General features: G+C 45.7%; 1 protein-coding gene across 1 annotated transcript; it reads right to left on the bottom strand.

Annotated features, from left to right (window-relative positions):
• Positions 1–7,289: 7,289 nt before the first annotated feature.
• On the bottom strand, positions 7,290–14,204 carry PSMB5 (proteasome 20S subunit beta 5). Its single transcript, XM_039245264.1, has 3 exons — positions 13,912–14,204; positions 12,894–13,200; positions 7,290–7,795 (listed from the first exon to the last, which is right to left on the bottom strand). The coding sequence occupies exons 1-3, from the start codon at positions 14,107–14,109 to the stop codon at positions 7,509–7,511; spliced, it is 792 nt and encodes a 263-aa protein (XP_039101195.1). The 5' UTR covers positions 14,110–14,204; the 3' UTR covers positions 7,290–7,508.
• Positions 14,205–18,422: the final 4,218 nt, after the last annotated feature.

The following is an 18,422-nucleotide window of genomic DNA, read 5'->3' as shown; positions in this document are numbered from 1 at the left end:
GTTCGTGGGTTCGAGCCCCGCGTCGGGCTCTGTGCTGACTGCCAGCTCAGAGCCTGGAGCCTGTTTCAGAGTCTGTGACTCCCTCTCTCTCTGACCCTCCCCTGCTCACGCTGTCTCTCTCTCTCTCCTAGAAATAAAAAAAAAAAAAAAAAAAAAAAATTAGTCCCTCCCTTGTAAAGAGCACCTTATTCATACTCCTGACATCCAGGGACTAGGCTTGAGTATTGGCTAAGCCTCTGCCCATCGATCTAGCAGAAAACAAAACAAAACAACACATGCTGACAGATACTCTACAGGGCCTGACCATATTGTGTGTGAGACTAATCCTATCACTTGGAGAGAAAGATTACAGGACTGCAGAATCTAGGCAAGGTGGGAATGGGCAGGGCTGCTTCTTAAAAATGGGGCACCTGGCTGGCTCAGTCAGTAGAACCTACGACTCTTGATCTTGGGGTTTTGAGTTGGAGTCCCAAGTTGGGTGTAGGGATTACTTAAAAATAAAATCCTAAGGGGCACCTGGCTGGCTCAGTCAGTGGTGCTGGCAAGTCTTGATCTTGGGGTTATGGGTCCGAGCCCCACATTGAGTGTAGAGGTTGCTTAAAAATTAAATCTTAGGGATGTCTGGGTGGCTCAGTTGGGCATTCGACTCTTGATTTTGGCTCAGGTTGTGATCTCGCAATTTTGTGGGTTCGAGCCCTGTGTCAAGCTCTGTGTGCTGGCCTCAAGGAGCCTACTTGGGATTCTCTGTCTCCCTCTCTCTCTGCCCCTCCCCTGGTCACACTCTCTCTGTCTCTCAAAATAAAAAAAAATAAATAAATAAATAATAAAATTGTAAAAAAAATAAAATAATATAAAATAAAATCTTAAAAAATAATAAAATAAAAAACTCTTGCTTTTTATTACACCTAGCTGTCTTCATTTATAAGCAGGGGGTGGTATAACACTTTAAAAATATTCTCAAAGCAAGTAATTTTGTCTTTATTTAAAAAGTTAATATATGCTTCAAAGTATGCTTAAGAGCAGCAAACAGCATCTTGAAATTCAACAATTATAGGGAGTCACGTTTCTGAGGATGAAAAAGAATCATTGGCATAAGGGCACACAGTGAAGTCCTTCCTTCCTTCACTCCTTTATTCATTAAAACACATGTATTATATAATCTGTACTGAGTAGCCTGCACCATGCTAGTCACTGGGGACAGAGTACAGTATAGTAAATGTTTGACTGAAAAAGAAGACAGACATATCACAAAATAACCGGAGACCCTACAGAGATATTCTTCAGTGTGGCACATGCCTAGGACGGTTTAAAATATATATTTTTTAAGTTTATTTATTTTGAGAGCGAATTTGCAGGAGGGGCAGAGAGAAAAGAGAATCCTCATTGTCAGTGCCGACTCCAGTGCGGGGCTCAAACTCATGAACCGTGAGATCATGACCTGAGCTGAAATCAAGGATGTTTGACTGAGCCACTGAGATGCCCTGCCTAGGACTATTTAAATGAGATAGGGGATGGGGCGCCTGGGTGGCTTAGTCGGTTAAGCGACCGACTTTCGCTTAGGTCATGATCTCGTGGTTCGTGGGTTCGAGCCCCGCGTCGGGCTCTGTGCTGACTGCCAGCTCAGAGCCTGGAGCCTGTTTCGGTCTGTGACTCCCTCTCTCTGACCCTCGCCTGCTCTCGCTGTCTCTCTCTCTCTCTCCTAGAAATAAAAAAAACATAAAAAAAAAAAAATTTAAATGAGATAGGGGAACACTGCTACCCCTAGCCAAGGACCACATTCAGGCTCTATTGACTCAAGGCTGGGCTTCCTTTCTGCACATTTTGCTTCTTTGGGAGGTACTATAAGACTATGCTTAATCTGTTGTTCTGGTTTAAAATGCTCCACTGCTTTCTTTTCTAGAGATTAAGCTGGGGGTGCAGCCTCAAGATTCAAGAGACACAGGTTGATTATAAGCCCTCCTCTCCCAGAACCCTGGTACTCAGTGGATTCCCTCTGATCAGACAACACTGCACAGAACCCCTGGAGAAGAGCTACCATGAGAGAAGAGCCTACGTAGTCTGTGATGCATGGGGAAGCTTAGAACATATGATATTCTTGGGCCAACAATGGTATTGAGGCTAAGCTGGGTAAAGAGCTGCAGTAGTTGCAAAAATATCCCCTTGACCTTGGTCCCTTCTGGTCTGCACACATTCCTACTGGGAGCTACTTATTTCCTTCCCACAGGAAGCACCTGCTCTTCTGGTCTCCTGGGAGTTTGTGGCCTTCCTGGGAGTCTCCCCAGCCCTGGCCCTGACCTGTGGGCATTACAGAAAAAAGGGCATGAGTCATGCGTGTGTGATGTGTGTGGCCAGGGGGTATGAAGCAGAAGGAGGAAGGGATCTCTTTCTGAACCCGAAAGTAACAATGTGAAAGGTACCGAATCTGATCCTGCCTCACGTACCCTGCCCCTGTCATAAGACAGATTTCTGCTTTTCTGTCTTTGGCCTGGCTGGGGTGAGAACGTAGTTCTAGCACTCGAAGCCTTTTCCCAACCTTGCACAAGCAGGGTAGACATGGAGAGATTCTTGCAGAATATAAGTGACTGTGACAGTACAGGGGCAACACACAGGGAGGCACGTGTTCATTATGTATGGCTGGAGAAATTATCTGTCTCCAGGGGGACAGGTTTCATTGTGCATTAGCTTCTAGCTGCTTCCTTCCTCCCGGTTTCTCTGCCCACTCTCTCGATCACTGTCCTTCAGAGTCTCCTTCCCCCCGCCCCGTCTCTCTTCCACAGCGCCGCTCTGCCCATCACTGTCTCCTGCCACGTCCACGTCTCCCTCTCCACTTTGCTCACTCTCTCTCTTGTTACCCAGGACTTTGCTTTTCTGCTTCTCTCATTTGTCTCTGGTTCTCCCTAGCTGGTGTTCTCTCATTCCATCTGTGTTTCCCTCTGCAGTACCAGCATTTTGGGTACCCCGCAGCTAGTGATAACCTTTTCTTGTTACATTAAAGCCCATAGCAGCACTTGGTTTATTGATTGATTGGTTTTTATTTTAATTCTGCGGAGGAAAGAAAAGGGAATTCTTACAAAGTGAGGGAACAGAGAGAAAGCATGAAATCAAGCAGAGGGAGAATAGAGAGAAGGGGCAGCCCGAACGGATGGGGTCAGGGCCAGAGAGGGAGGCATCAGAAGAGGTGGAATCCATGGGGTCTTATTTCCCTTCAAATAAACTAGGTCAGATATTCATGGAGGATGACAGCTGAATCTGGATTATCAAGGGTTAAGTACCAAGTTGGGCTTGGCACCTAACTCAGAGGCAAAAGCTTCAGGGAGAAATGAGTTGGGTTAAATAAACCCAAGAAGCTGACGTGGGTAGAATTTCTTCTGCCTGACCCACTAACAACTGCGAACAGGACATTTTGGAAATGGTTTTCACTGAAATGCTTCAGTGGGGCATAGCCCCTGGAAGCAAGAAGTTGGCTCAGAGGCCAGGCCTGGGGAGCACTGCAGGAATGTGGAGAGTCAGTTGACCGCAGGGAGGGAGTAGGGCAGGAGGGGCGGCCAGGGTCAGGCAGGAGGCAGCAGCAACTGCTGATCGGGGCAGTTCTGATGCCGTGTGTGCTCTCTCCCCTTGCCTGCTATAATTAAAGCTTTCCCAGTACGATCCTGGCCTCCTGAAGGGAAACTTGAATTTTGAAAACAAACAAGAAACAAACAAAAAACCCCGGCAGAGTTGCCTGGTTGCAATACATGCAGATTTTAATCATAAAGCACTTAATCATGTCCCGAGGTCAGTGCGTCAGCGCGGCTGGTCAGTTTCAAAGTACCTCATCCCCTGCTATAGCCCTGGCAGGAGGGGCTCTTCTAGGAAAATAAACAAAAACACCAACCTGAAAAACCCTAACTGTAACGCCCAGGACTGGATATGCTCTCGTGTAAACCTTCACTGACCCCATCCTCCTCCCTTCCGTCTGACACGAGGGAAATGCTGCCGCCAGAGTGTCCCTCCTCACTTTTTTACCTTCCTCCCTTTTCGTCCCACCTCTTGTTCCTCTCCCCTAACGGACCACACAGAATCCATGGACCAGAATAAATCCGTTGTTTTATTTTCCCTCAAAGGATGTAACCTTCCACTCCCCAAATGGCTTTGACAGTTTTCTCATTTGCTAGCTGAGTTGGCTATCAAGAGACATTGACCTTCTGGTTTTGCCTAAAGAGGGAACACTCAGGAACTATTATGCTCCAGTCCCTGATTTCCTTTCATTGTGCCCTTCCTCCCCCTCCCCCGTGTCCTTGCCTACCTTTTCCCTTTGCCTCCTGAACATTCTACTCTCCCCACAGCCCTCCCTTGCCTGGTGTGGAGATGCTATGGGGCTCATCGGCCTTCAATCCCACAGCATTCCCTGCTAGCAAGAGAAAGCACAGGGCCTCGAGGAGTGCTTGCTCTCTATTTAATCAGATTAGTCCCATTACCTACCCTGAGGAGTCAGATTCCGGTGTCACCGAGCTATCTCTGGAAGGAGGAGAAATTGTCAGACATCGCTTAAAGAGCCCTGTCCCGTGGACGCCTGGGAACTGCCGAGAGAAATTAATCTTCCAGCTATTTAAGGCAATTTCTTTTCCATCATCCTTTGTCAAGAGGACTGCACTGGGAAATGAATCTGATGGGAGTCCCTGAACTGGTCCACTCCACTCGACAGAATCTCTCCAATGCTGTGCGGCATCCATCATCCCCACACAAGCGGAGACATACAACATCCCTGCAAAGCCAGCTCCCCACCTGCACTCGGCAGCAAGAAGCCACAACTGCACAGGGTGGGCTTGACTGGGCCTGGGCACTTGGAAATTTCCTCTCCCTCTGCTCTACTTTCTCTCCAGAAAACCTACCAAAAATCGATCTCTTCCATTAATCGAGTCTTTCCAGAAAACCTACCAAAAATCGATCTCTTCCATTAATCGAGTCTTTCTTTTATCTGAGATCCAGGAAGGGAGAGAAAGGGGCATCTGCAGAACAGAACGTAGAACTGATGGCCGGGCATTTTCTTGCCTGAACATAAGGATTCAGTCAGTGCACAGGGCGCCTGGGTGACTCAGCTGGTTAAGTGCCCGACTTTGGCTCAGTTCATGATCCCATGGTTCGTGAGTTTGAGCCCTGCTTCGGGCTCGCTGCTGTCAGTGCAGAGTCTGCTTCAGATCCTCCATCCCCCTCTCCCTCTGCCCCTTCCCTGCTCCTTTTGCTCTCTTAAAGATAAACATATATTAGGAAAAAAATCGAGTGTAGGATAGGTGCTTACGTTAAACAGCTAGACCACTACCAAAGCCAAGGGTGAGACAGAAATAGCACAAGGGTAGCATTGCTTCAAGATTGTCTCTTCTCTCCAGACTTAATTTTCTTTCTTGGGGTAGGGAGGCCTATGCTTGTTTGTGTAAAAGAATCCCATTCTTCAACTCTTTCCACCCTCAAGATTATTCTCCAGGGTAGCAATGTTCAAACTGTTCCTTGGGGTTCCAAGAAGTGCCAGGGAGTATGTGTATCTAAGGGTGTGGAGGTAGGGAGGTGGTGTGCACAGTGGTTCATTTGAGGAGGAAGCTCAGTGGTTAAGGCTCTGGACCCCTCAACTCTATTTCAACCTGAGTTGATTTCTTTCAGGTGTTAGATTTCTCCTAAGAGGATGTTTTTGTTTTTAGGTTTTATTTATTTTTTAAAGTAAGCTCTATACCCAATGTGGGGCTCAAACTCATGACCCCAAGATCAAGAGTTGCATCCTCTACCCACTAAGCCAGCCAGGCACCCCTAAGTTTCCAATTTTGAATTAAAAAAAATTTTTTTTAAAAATTTATTTCTGAGAGAGAGAGAGAGAGAGAGACAGTGTGAGCAGGGGAGGGTCCGAGAGAGAGGGAGACACAGAATCCGAAACAGGCTCCAGGCTCTGAGCTAGCAGTCAGCACAGAGCCCGACGTGGGGCTCGCACCCACGAACCATGAGATCATGACCTGAGCCAAAGAAGGACACTTAACTGACTGAGCCACCCAGGCGCCCCCGAAGTTTCCAACTTTGAACAAGGTTCTTTGAAACCAGCGTCCTGAGAGGACAATGACTGTACCCGTGTCTCTTACACAGCTAACCATGGGCTGATGGCTCCCGCTCACTCCTAATGGCTTCTAATGCCGAGTAGGCCCAGGTCCCCGGTAGCAGCTCTCTGACTCCAGGGGCTCCCGAGGCACTTTTCAGCAAAATGAATCTCCTTAGGCAACAGAGTCATTTGTTTTCCAAACTCCCTTCTCCAATCTCACTAATTCCCAATTTCCCTGCATTTGACAAATGCAATTAACAAGCCTCGATCAGTTCCTGGCCGACAGCCCTCATCAATCAATACACGACTGCACGAGGCTGAGGGGGAAGGGAAGGCACAAGAAGGGAAGGTATCCGCAGTCAGAAGGGCTGAAGACGCCTTACCCTCCCCTATTTCTCAAATTCCTCTGCCTCCAAATAGGATCCTGGGTTGTCACCCTCACCAACGACTTTTCCCCTTCTTGCTAACTATAAAAACAAAGTAGTGTTGTTTTCTACCCTCCTCTCCCATCTTTGAAAGGTTTTTCCCATCAACCTCCTCTATCTCCCCTATGCTTATGTGTTCTCTTTAACAGAAGGCCTTACCATCTGCTGCCATCATAGCCTGGCCCCTCAGTGCTGGGTGTGATAAATCGGCCATCTTTCTGCTCTCAGCAGGGCCTCTTCCCCACCCACATGTCCCAATGACAATTCTGTGCTGCTTCCTGTCCAGGAGGCTCTAAGCCCACCATCAACCGCTCTGTCCCCCCCCCACATACACATACTGGAGAGCCAAAAGGACAAGGATCACCAAGCTTGGGGTCACTACCGCTTTCACCCTCATCTGTGTATTTTTCCAGGGTCCACACCTTCCCTTCCCAGTTGGTTTAAGATTCAAGATTCACCCTATTCACCTTTCTGCTCTGTGAGTAGCCCTGGCCTCCCCTCCCCTCACGACAAAGTGAAAGCTTTTTCCTCCGCAGCTCTGCCTCATACAGCCCTGTGCATCTTTCCACCTCATCAACTTTTCATCTCTTTGCAAACAGAATCAGAGCGTCTCTCCCTCCTCCCTGCCTCTCTCTCCTTCTCTTTTGTTATTAGCTTCATGAGTGGGGATGCTAATGTATTCACTAGACAATGTCTTCACACCACTGTTTCCTGTAATTACAGTCAGTGCCCTCCCACTGTCCTGGCTTATTTGGCTATAAAGTGCTTGGAGGAGGGACAGCGTGGACAAAAGACACAACACAGACTGCGGTCAAGTAGTGTAATGTTAACATCCGAGAAAGTAAAACAATGACCCCTGCAGCAGCAGGTCATTAACAACTGGTAACATATAGAGGTCAACTGCACCCGAGCTTAAAAAAATTATCAATATAATTGAGGACCACTCCACTATAGGATGGGGAGCTGTATCCACATTACCAACAATAGTCACCCCAAGTAATGCAAGCAGCCATATCCGCCCTCTTTCAGGGGGTAGATCCACTATATTTGTCATGTAGATCAGCTACATTGTCACTGGAGACTCGGATCCAGCCATCCTCTCGGACATGGTAGAGGTTGACTGCACCTCCTGAGTAGGCATCTCTATAGGTGGCTTGGTAGATGGCTCGACGGGCCAGGTCATAGGCCTGTTCCACCTCTAGGTCATAGGAGTAACCCCGATCCATGACCCCATAAGCGTACACAGAGCCAGATCCTACAGAGAAGGTGGCCCCTGAGATCCGGTTTCCTTCACTGTCCACATAGTAGAGGCCTGGAAAGAGAGGTGAAATTAGCAGGGAAAAAAAAAAATGACCACCCCTTCTGACATCTAATTCATTTTCCAGGAAGAGTTCTTTAGCCCTCCTGAAACCCAGGGGAGACCAACAGATATACAAGAAAATACACTTTGAGGTGCCTAGGTGGCTCAGTCGGTTAAGCAACTGACTCTTGATTTTGGCTCAAGTCACCATCTCAAGGTTCATGGGTTCAAGTCCCGCATCGGGCTCAGCATGGGCAACACGGAGACTACTTGGGATTCTCACTCTCAAAATAAACAAAGACTCTAGGATCCTACAATATACCGTCTCACCTCACCTCACATTACAGTAACTGCTTTCTTGTCCTTGTTGTATAACCAAAAAGCAAGTATAATCCAAATGACAGGTTTCAAGCACAGAACTTCAAGCCCTGTGGGAGAGGTTTAAAACAATCCTAGCCTCAAACTTCAGACTATCTGGGGGACAAGACATATATCATACAGTAGGAGAAAGCCTGGAGTTTCAAATCATATTGCAAAGACCTGTACTATCCAATATGGGAGCCCCTAGACACGTGATCTATTTGGATCTACGAAATAAAATATATTATTAAAATTAATTTCCCTTTATTTTTAATTTTTAAGATGTAGCTACCAGAAAATTTAAAATTACATGCATCACTCACATTTTATTTCTACTGGACACTGCTGCCTGTTTTCGTACACAAAGTTTTACTGCAACACAGCCAAACCCGTTTGCGTCCCTACTGTCTAGGACAGCTTTTGTGCAAAAACAGGAGAGTTAAGCAGTTGAGACAAAGACCATATGGTCTGCAATCCTAAGTTATTTACTATTTGGCCCTTTATGAAGACGTTAGCTGATTGTTAGTATAGATGAAAATTTAGACAAAGATTTTAATAACATTTGTATCAATTCCAACTGCCTGCTCACCCTTCCCAATAGAATGCCGTTGTCATCAAGTTCAGATTCAAACTTTCTATCTTCAAATACTTTCAGTGGCTCTCCATCACCAACCAAACTCATCTCTCTTGTGCAGCACCAGCCCACATTGCCAATGGCGTTGTTAATCTTTTCCCTACTTCAGTGGTTCCCATCTCTCACTATGTATCAGAATCATCTAAGGAAGCTTTTTAAAAAGATGCCCAGGACTCACCCCAGGTATTCTTTATCAATTGGTCTGGGGTGGGGAGTAAGTATGAAGCTTGTGTTTTAAGTTCTTCAGGGGATTCTAAAGCTAGCCAGCAGAGAACCACTACTCTTAGCAGTCTTCAGGTTCAACGGATTCCAATATCTACCCCAAACTAGCCCCTTCTCAGTCCCACAGCCACTAGCTTGCCTAGCTGGCTCACTAACTGCTTCCAGCTTACCTCTCTGGCTTTATGGGTCCGTGCTCCTCTTAGTTCCAATTAACCTTAGTTAGTTAGTTAACCTTAGTTCCAATTAAACTGGGCTTTCAGTTACTCCCCGAAAACTGCATGCTTCTTTCCTCCCTTGCTTTGTTCACTAGCCTTCCTTTCTCTGATTTGTATATCTTGGACAACTGCCACTTATCCATGAAGTCTTCACCAGTTCCTCCCATCAGAAGCAATCCTTTCCTCCTTCTCAAAGTTCCCTCAACATCATACTGATTCTTTTAAAAACGACATTCATCTCATTTAGCCTTGTACTAAGTAATCTGTGATCCCTTCTCAATCTGCTTTTTTATTTTTTTTTAATTTATTTTTTTAATGTTTTATTTATTTCTAGGAGAGAGAGAGAGAGACAGCGTCAGCAGGGGAGGGTCAGAGAGAGAGGGAGTCACAGACTGAAACAGGCTCCAGGCTCTGAGCTGGCAGTCAGCACAGAGCCCGATGGAGGGCTCGAACCCACGAACCGCGAGATCATGACCTAAGTGAAAGTCGGACACTTAACTGACTAAGCCACCCAGACGCCCTGTCAATCTGTTTTAAAAAAAATATTTTTTGGGGCGCCTGGGTGGCTTAGTCGGTTAAGCGTCCGACTTTCGCTTAGGGCATGATCTCGCGGTTCGTGGGTTCGAGCCCCGCATCGGGCTCTGTGCTGACTGCCAGCTCAGAGCCTGGAGCCTATTTCAGAGTCTGTGTCTCCCTCTCTCTCTGACCCTCCCCTGCTCACGCTGTCTCTCTCTCTCTCTCTCTCTCCCCTAGAAATAAATAAAAATAATAAAAAAAAAATAATAAAATAAAATAAAATAAAAAAAATATTTTTTAAGTTTGAAAGTGACAGAGGTAGTGCGAGTGGGGGAGGGGAGGAGAGAGAGAGAGAGAGAGAGAGAATCCCAAGCAGGCTCTGCATTGTCAGCATGGAGCCCGAGGTGGGACTCTGACTCACAAAACCCTGAGATCATGACCTGAGCCGAAACCAAGAGTCAGATGCTTAACCGACTGAGCCACTCAGGTGCCCCTCTCAGTCTCAGTCTGCTTCTTAGAGTAAGGGGCTGACTCATCCTGAATGGAACAGGCTGTCAGGAAGGCTTTTATTTTTTTAAAGGTAGGCTCCATGCCCTGTGTGGAGCCCAATGCAGGGCTTAAACTCATGACCCTGAAATCAAGACCTGAGCTGAGATCAAGAGCTGGATGCATGGGCCCTTGGGTGGCTCAGTCGGTTAAGCATTTGACTCTTGATTTTGGCTCAGGTTATGATCTCATGGGTTCACCAGTTTGAGCCCCACATGGCTCCATGCTGACAGTGCAGAGTCTGCTTGGGATTCTCTCTCCCTCTCTCTCTCTGCCCCGCTCCCAGAATAAATAAACTTAAACAAAACAAAACAAAACAAAACCTCAAAACCTGGATGCATAACTGTGTGAGCCACCCAGGCATCCCAGAAAGGCTTCTTGAGAAGGCACATTTTGGTTATGCTCTAGCTTCTTGGGTTTTTCTTATCAGCCAGCAGCCCTACAAATGTACACTGCTTCCACCACCCAGAACAAACCCAATAGCTAAGAGTTCAAAGCAACATTTCCAAAATGCTTCCCCGACCACACGAGATGCATAGAACTGTTCTTTCACACCTTTCAAAAAAAAAAGCATCTCAATTTTCAAAGTAACAAGCTGAGCTCCTCTCTCATATCCACTTTTTAATCTCACTTGCACTCCACTGAGTAGTGAATTGATAGTTTCCAAAGCAAGTGAAAAAGTGCTAGGTATCCTACAGTTGTTCGAGAGAGGAAAACTAGGCACTCAGCAAGCAGGTGAACAAACGAAGCAAAAACAAGAGGAAAGAATAAACTATCTTCAAGTATTGAAGGGGAAAATAACATAGAAAGTGACTAGCTGTATTCCAGCTTGACTGAAGAGACATTCAAATCTGGTTAAAAAGCTGGGGTACCTGGCTGGCTCATTTAGAGAAGCATGCAACTCTTGATCTTGGGGTCATGAGTTTGAACCCCATGTTGGGTATAGAGATTACTCAAATATATAAAACTTAAAAAAAAAAAGTTGAAAAGAAACAGACATCAGATACAAAGTCGCACTTCCTAGCAAGGTCTCTATATACTAGAAAGAGACAAAGGCTAAGGAATTTATTTTCAGAGATGACAGAACAGGACCTAGAATCCTAGGGTATTATATCAAGCAAGGAGAGGATGAGCCCCAAAAGCCCTTCTAGACCAAAGACTCTCTAAAGGGAAAAAAGGAAGAGATATAACTAACTTTACAGTAGCTACTTATTGTATAGTAGAATTTCACTGTCTAACACAATGGTCACTAGAACATACGGTTATCCAACACTTGAAAGGGGGCTAATACACATGCCAAAATGTTACTGTTTTAGGTATTCTGTATTAAATAAGTTGTTAAAACTAATTTCCCCCTTTTTTTGCTTTTTAAATATATCCATTAGACAATCTCTAAAACTTTAAAAAATTTTTTAAATGTTTTATTTATTTCTAGGAGAGAGAGAGAGAGAGACAGCGTGAGCAGGGGAGGGTCAGAGAGAGAGGGAGTCACAGACCGAAAGAGGCTCCAGGCTCTGAGCTGGCAGTCAGCACAGAGCCCGATGCGGGGCTCGAACCCACGAACTGCGAGATCATGACCTATGCGAAAGTCAGACGCTTAACCGACTAAGCCACCCAGGCGCCCCAATCTTTAAAACTTTTAATTATTGTTTTTAAAACTTTATTTTTGAGACAGAGAGAGAGAGAGCATAAGCAGGGGAGGGGCAGAGAGAGAGGGAGACACAGAATCTAAAGAAGGATCCAGCACAGAGACCAATGTGGGGCTCAAACTCACAAACCAAAGATCATGACCTGAACTGAAGTTGGGCTTAACTGACTGAGCCACCCATGTGCCCCAATTATTATTTTTTTAAGTAAGCTCTATAACCAACATAGGGCTTGAACTTACGACCCTGAGAACAGGAGTTGCATCCTCCACTGACTGAGACAGCCAGATATCCCTCCATTAGACAATTTTAAATAACATATGGAGCTCACATGATTATTAGAAAGCACTGACTAGAGTTCTTAATGTCTAGTTTCCAATTTCACTCTCAAATACACTCTTTGTCGGTCTTATTATTATTATTTTAAAGTTTATTTATTTATTTTGAGAGAGTGAGAAAGAGTATACAAGCAGGGGAGCGGCAGAGAGAGAAGGAGAGAGAGAATTCCAAGCAGGATCCACACTACCAGGGTAGAGCCTGACGCGGGGCCTGATCTCTCGAACTGTGAGATCATGGCCTGAGCCGAAACCAAGAGTCAGATGCTCAACCCACTGAGGCACACAGGCGCCCCTGTAGATCTTATTATTTTACGGGAGAAGAGAAGGAAAAACATTATGTGCCAGAGGCTACCAGCTTTACGTGTATTACTTCATTTAACCAATACAACAGATGATGAAACTAACTGGGAAAATGAGCAACTGTTTAAGGTCACATGGGTAGTCAATGACACAGCTAGTCTAAGCTCCATGCCCTCTCCTACACTGTAGTGCCCTCCCTGAACACAGAGAAGGGCCAAGAACCTAATAAATACATCCTCAGCCCTGACACAAAGCCCTTTCATTCACCAGTTCATCCCACCCCTCCTCTCTGTAGTGTCAGCCCAAGAACCATGTGGTTGCCACTTAACTCACCGGGGCCTCTCTTATCCCAGCCACAAATCATGGTGCCCATGGACAGACCCATGCCTTTGTACTGATACACCATGTTGGCAAGCAGCTTGGAGGCAGCTGCTACAGAGATGCGTTCCTTGTTTCGAAGCTCATAGATTCGACACTGACGAGCCAATAGGCGCTCCCAGAAGCTGCAGTCCGCTGCGCCCCCAGCCATGGTGCCCAGCAGGTAGGGATTGATCTCTATCACCTTCTTTACTGTCTGGGAGGCTATATAGGCACCCGCAGTGGCCCGAGAGTCCGCTGCAACAATGACTCCATGTTGAAACTGTTAAGATCAGAGGAAAACAAAGCAGGCCACATCAGACCACAGAAACATCTTGACATTTCTTTTTGCATCAATGGAGACGCAGAACATCTCTTTCTCTGTCGTTTTACACTTCACAATATGCTTTCCACATATTACTAACAACTAAACTTCACATCAATCCCTGGACATAGGTATAACCAGTATTAACTTCCAATTTCATTTTATAGATCAGGAAACAAGTTCAATGAGCTCGAATGACTTGTCCAAGATCGTAGAGCTAGTTATTGCAAAGCTGGCTCAGGAATCCCAATCGTCTGGCCCTCACTACAGCGCTCCCTCCCACCAACCTTCCCCCTCAAAAGACACAGCTTTTCGGTTACCCTCGCCTAGCGGGGACCCAGTTTCCAACACCTTCGGTTAATGGTTACAGTATCCGCCCCCCCGCCAGTGTTCATTGCTGCCGCGGCCTCCCCTTTCCCGGCCACCTGGGGTTGCCTAGGAATCAACCCAAGCAGCCTCGGTTTCTTCTTCCACTTAACCTCGGCCCCACGGTCCTACGGCGCGAGAATCCAGGGCCACGAGACAGCGAAACCATCGGGATCGGAACGACAGGCCCGAGACTCCCGCTAGGCTTCGTGGTCGTTCCCCCCGCGGGCTCCAGCCCAGCTGAGAGGCTAGGAAGGGCGCGGGCGCGCGGGACTCAGCCCGGCGCGGCGGTTGCGTCCGCACCTTGAAGGCCAGGGTGGTGGTTCCATGAAGCATTTCGATTCTCGGCTCCTCTGAGACACCCCGGTGGGGCGCGGCCAGGCTCAGCCCATCGTTGGGACTCCCTGGACCCAGGTCCAGCAGATCCGCACGACCCCCGAGACCGAAAAACCCGAGCCCGTTCACCGGTAGCGGCCTCTCCAACACGCTGGCCAGCGCCATGTCTAGTAAGGGCACAAGGACCTCCCGGCGAGAACGCCTACCAGAGAGCAGGGCAACGCTTCGCCGTCACAGCTTCACTTCCTATTAAAGCTATTCCAGGGAGGAACCATTTTAACTCCTGGCATCCACGCCTCCAAAAACAAGAGCCAGACGCAAGGGGACTGTATTCACGGAAGGGTAAAAAAAATAAAATAAAATAAATAAATAAATAAATAAATAAATGGGTTAACCTATTCCAACTTTCAAAGGGATGCTGTTGTCATCTTGAGTTTAGTCATGCAAGCAGTACTGGATTAAATTAACCTACAATTTATAGGATGAGATCGGAAATGTCCATGTTGCGTGAGGGAAGTGAGGCCGGCCATCTTTGAGATGGGCGTGACTAGTTGAAAATCCGTTCAGAACCCTTAACTCTAAGTCGTCCCCTCCCTGCCGGGTGTCCAAGCAGTACTTTACATCTTTGCGGCTTTAGCATCCTATTAACGCGACTGACGTTGCCATTTTGTTTAAGGGCATCCTCTAATACTGGGTAAAATAATGATCTACTCTGAGGCCATTTTCTTGTGCAGTTAGTTTAAACCACAGTAGTTTTTGGTAAAAACTGCAACAAAATAAAAGTGCTGTACCTCTTGTTGTTCGGTAACATTAATCACCACACTATCCACATTCTGTAACCAATTTTTAAGATTTAATATTCTCCTTACTCCCACCCTGTGGTGGAAATGCTAATAAGTAATGTATTGCCAAAGGTGAAGAAAAAAGAAGGAAAAGTACGGGCCTCAGTTAATCCACAAACTAGATTCTCAATTCAGCTGCGAATAACTGAGTCAATAGTCATTTACCATCTCAGAGCCTGGAGGAGGGTTGACGCTCTATAAAGATGTACCAAGAGATTCTCTAACGTAAGCTTGCTAAGACAAGCTCTTTATTAATACAGGAATGTGGTATTTATCATTGTCTTTCCCTCTCTCCACCCACCTCCATTTTTCAACCCTTTTGGGACCCATAACAAACAAGGAAGTGGGCAAAGGTATGAAATGTCGCCTCCTGCTTTATGGTTCTATGAAGTCAGTATCTGGCCTTTCTTGTTGGATTCCAGCAGCAACATCCATCAATATCTAAATTCTACTTTCCTCTGATGCCCAACTCAGCCCCTCCTCTTCCCCAGTAGACTCTGCATATGTTGTATTTTTAATGCTGAAATTTGGCAACCCTTTCCAAGCCCAACCATCAGAATGTAATGAAGCAGAAGATCTTTATCTGCGTCTCACACTTGGATGGTGTGGAAAATGCGGAGTGCCTCTGTTTATAGATCAGGTATTATTTTGCAGTCCCCCCTGCAATGCAACTAGTCCTCCGTCTGCCTTTTCCCTGTGGTTCCTTCACACTGCCACTAATAGCATTTGTACGACTCTGAAGACACTTTTGCGTTTTACTGAGCTGTTAAGTGTACATTTATCTCCTAATTGATTGTGAGTTTCTAAAGACAGGTATTTCTGCACTATTCATCTCTGCACCCACTGTATGCTTAGGAAATGCTTGCCAAATGAATACGTGAGAGAATGACAACAATGTTCTTCCAGTCACAGAGGCTTGAAGCCCTGGCTCCTCTTTGACAACTCACCTTCTTTTCTTCCACATTCAGTAAGGTGTCAAGTCCTGTTGATTTTTCCTCTACAATGCTTCTCACGTTCTTTTTCATTGCAACTGATAGCACCTTTGGCTTCTTATTTCCTCATTCCTGATTACTGAATATTCTCTTACCTGATTTTCGGGGCCCAAAGTGTAGTCTCTAATTCATTTTGCACAGCACTAGATTGATTTTCCAAAACACTCTCTTAATCTTTTTTCTTCTAATTTAAAAAGTGTATTTATTTTGAGAGAGAGAGAGCACACAGGGTAGGGGCAGAGAGAGAGAGAGAGAGAGAAAGAGAGAGAGAGAGAGAGAGAGAGAGACCTCCAAGCAGGCTCCACCTTGACACAGTGCAGAGCTTCATGCGGGGCTCGAAATCACAAACCACAAGATCATGAGTTGAGCCCAAATCAAGAGTCAGACGCTTAACCAACTGAGCAACCCAGGTGTCTCAAACACTCCCTTCATCTTATCACTTGTCAGCTTAAATATGTTCTGTAAAATTCAGCAGCTTAGCATGGCATTCAAGGCCTTCTGTAATCTGTTTCCAACTTAACTTATATTGGTTCAATAGATAGATAGATAGATGGATAGATAGACATAGATACATATATATCACCTGTCTCTATAGCTATCTGTATCTGTATATATAGAGAGATATGTCACACAGAGAAAGACAAACACTGTATGATCTCACTTATATGTGGACTCTAACAAAGCCAAACTTGTAGAAACAGAGAATAGATTGGTGGTTATGGGGGGTTGTGTGGTAGGGGAAATGGGGAGATGTTGGTCAAAGGGTACACACTTCCAGTTATGAGAAAATTAAGTTCTGGAAATCAAATATACAACATTGTGACTATAATTAATGATGCCATATTGTATTGTATACTTAAACGTTGCTAAGAGAATAGATTTTTTTAAATGTTTATTTTTTGAGAAAGAGAGAGGGAGACAGATTGTGAGCAGGGTAGGTGCAAAGAGACAGGGGACACAGAATCCGAAACAGGCTCTAGGCTCTGAACTGTCAGCACAGAGCCCAATGTGGGGCTTGAACTCACAAACCATGAGCTCATGACCTGAGCCGAAGTCAGATGCTTAACCGACTGAGCCACCCAGGCAACCTTAAGATAGTAGATTTTATTTTATTTTATTTATTTTTTTAAAAAATATTTTTATTTTTATTTTTTTGAGAGAGAGATAGAGACAGCATGAGCAGGGGAGGATCAGAGAGAGAGGGAGGCACAGAATCCGAAACAGGCTCCAGGCTCTGAGCTAGCTGTCAGCACAGAGCCTGATGCGGGGCTCGAACCCATGAACCGCGAGATCATGACCTGAGCTGAAGTCGGACGCTCAACCGACTGAGCCACCCAGGCGCCCCAAGAGAGTAGATTTTAAATGTTCTCACCACCACCACTACCACCACAAAAATGGTTAATTATGTGAAGTGAAGGATGTATTAACTAACCTTATTGTGGTAAATATTTTGCAACATATACACGTGTCAGATCATCACGTTGTACACCTTACACTTACACAATGTCATATGTCAGTTTTATCTCAATAAAGTGGGCTTGAAGGAGAAAAAAAATGATAAGTATTGTAGTTCAGAGGTGAGAGAGGAGATTCATACAGATTGGGAGACCAGGAAGGCTTTGCTGAGGTGTGGATTCATTTCCCTAAATACCACTCGGTCCCATTACTCCTCAAACCAACAGCTTCTCCTCTTTCAGACCAGACCTGGGAAGGATTTTCAGAATAATGGTACTTAAGTCAGGCTTTGAAGGATAGGGTTCATATAGATAGAGGGGAGGGGCACCTGGCTGGGTCATTTGATAGAGTGTTTGAATCTTTATCTTGAGGCTGTAAGTTTGAACCCCACACTGGGTATAGAGATTACTTAAAAGTAAATAGTAAAGCGGTTTCTGGGTGGCTTACTTGCCTAGGCATCTGACTCTTGATTTTGACTCAGGTCATGATCTCATGATTCATGAGATTGAGCCCACATTGGGCTCTGCGCTGACAGCACAGAGCCTGCTTTGGATTCTCTCTCTCTCTCTCTCTGCCCCTCCCCCACTTGCATTCTCTCCCTCCCCCTCTGTCTCTGAAAATAAATAAACATTAGAAATATTTTAAAAAATGGATAAAAAAGGTAGATGAAGGAGAAGTGTGAGATGTGTTAGGAATAGCATGAAAAGAGGTTGTGGGTGGATGGATCAGGATTTCACCATAGTGGGTCCTAAATGCCAGCCTGGGGAGGAGAAGGTGGTTTGGATTTGATCTTGTAGCACTTCAGGGTTTCTTAGTAGAGTAGACACAAGATTTGAGTGATACCTTAGGAAAACATGTCAGTGTGGAGGATAAGATTAGAGGGGAGACTGGAGGATGGCCAATTAGAAGGCATTCAACTGTCTAGATCTTTTTTTTTTTGTTTTAAATGTTTTATTTATTTCTTTTTTTTTTTTTAAATTTTTTTTTTAATGTTTTATTTATTTTTAGGAGAGAGAGAGAGACAGCGTGAGCAGGGGAGGGTCAGAGAGAGAGGAAGTCACAGGCTGAAACAGGCTCCAGGCTCTGAGCTTGCAGTCAGCACAGAGCCCGACGCGGGGCTCGAACCCACGAACCGCGAGATCATGACCTAAGCGAAAGTCGGACGCTTAACCGACTAAGCCACCCAGGC

This window comes from Hyaena hyaena, unplaced genomic scaffold, assembly GCF_003009895.1.
Source record: "Hyaena hyaena isolate Hyena2069 unplaced genomic scaffold, ASM300989v1 scaffold_256, whole genome shotgun sequence".
Lineage (NCBI taxonomy): Eukaryota > Metazoa > Chordata > Mammalia > Carnivora > Hyaenidae > Hyaena > Hyaena hyaena.
The sequence above is the reverse complement of the archived record's forward strand: the minus strand, read 5'-3'. Positions and strand labels throughout refer to the sequence as shown.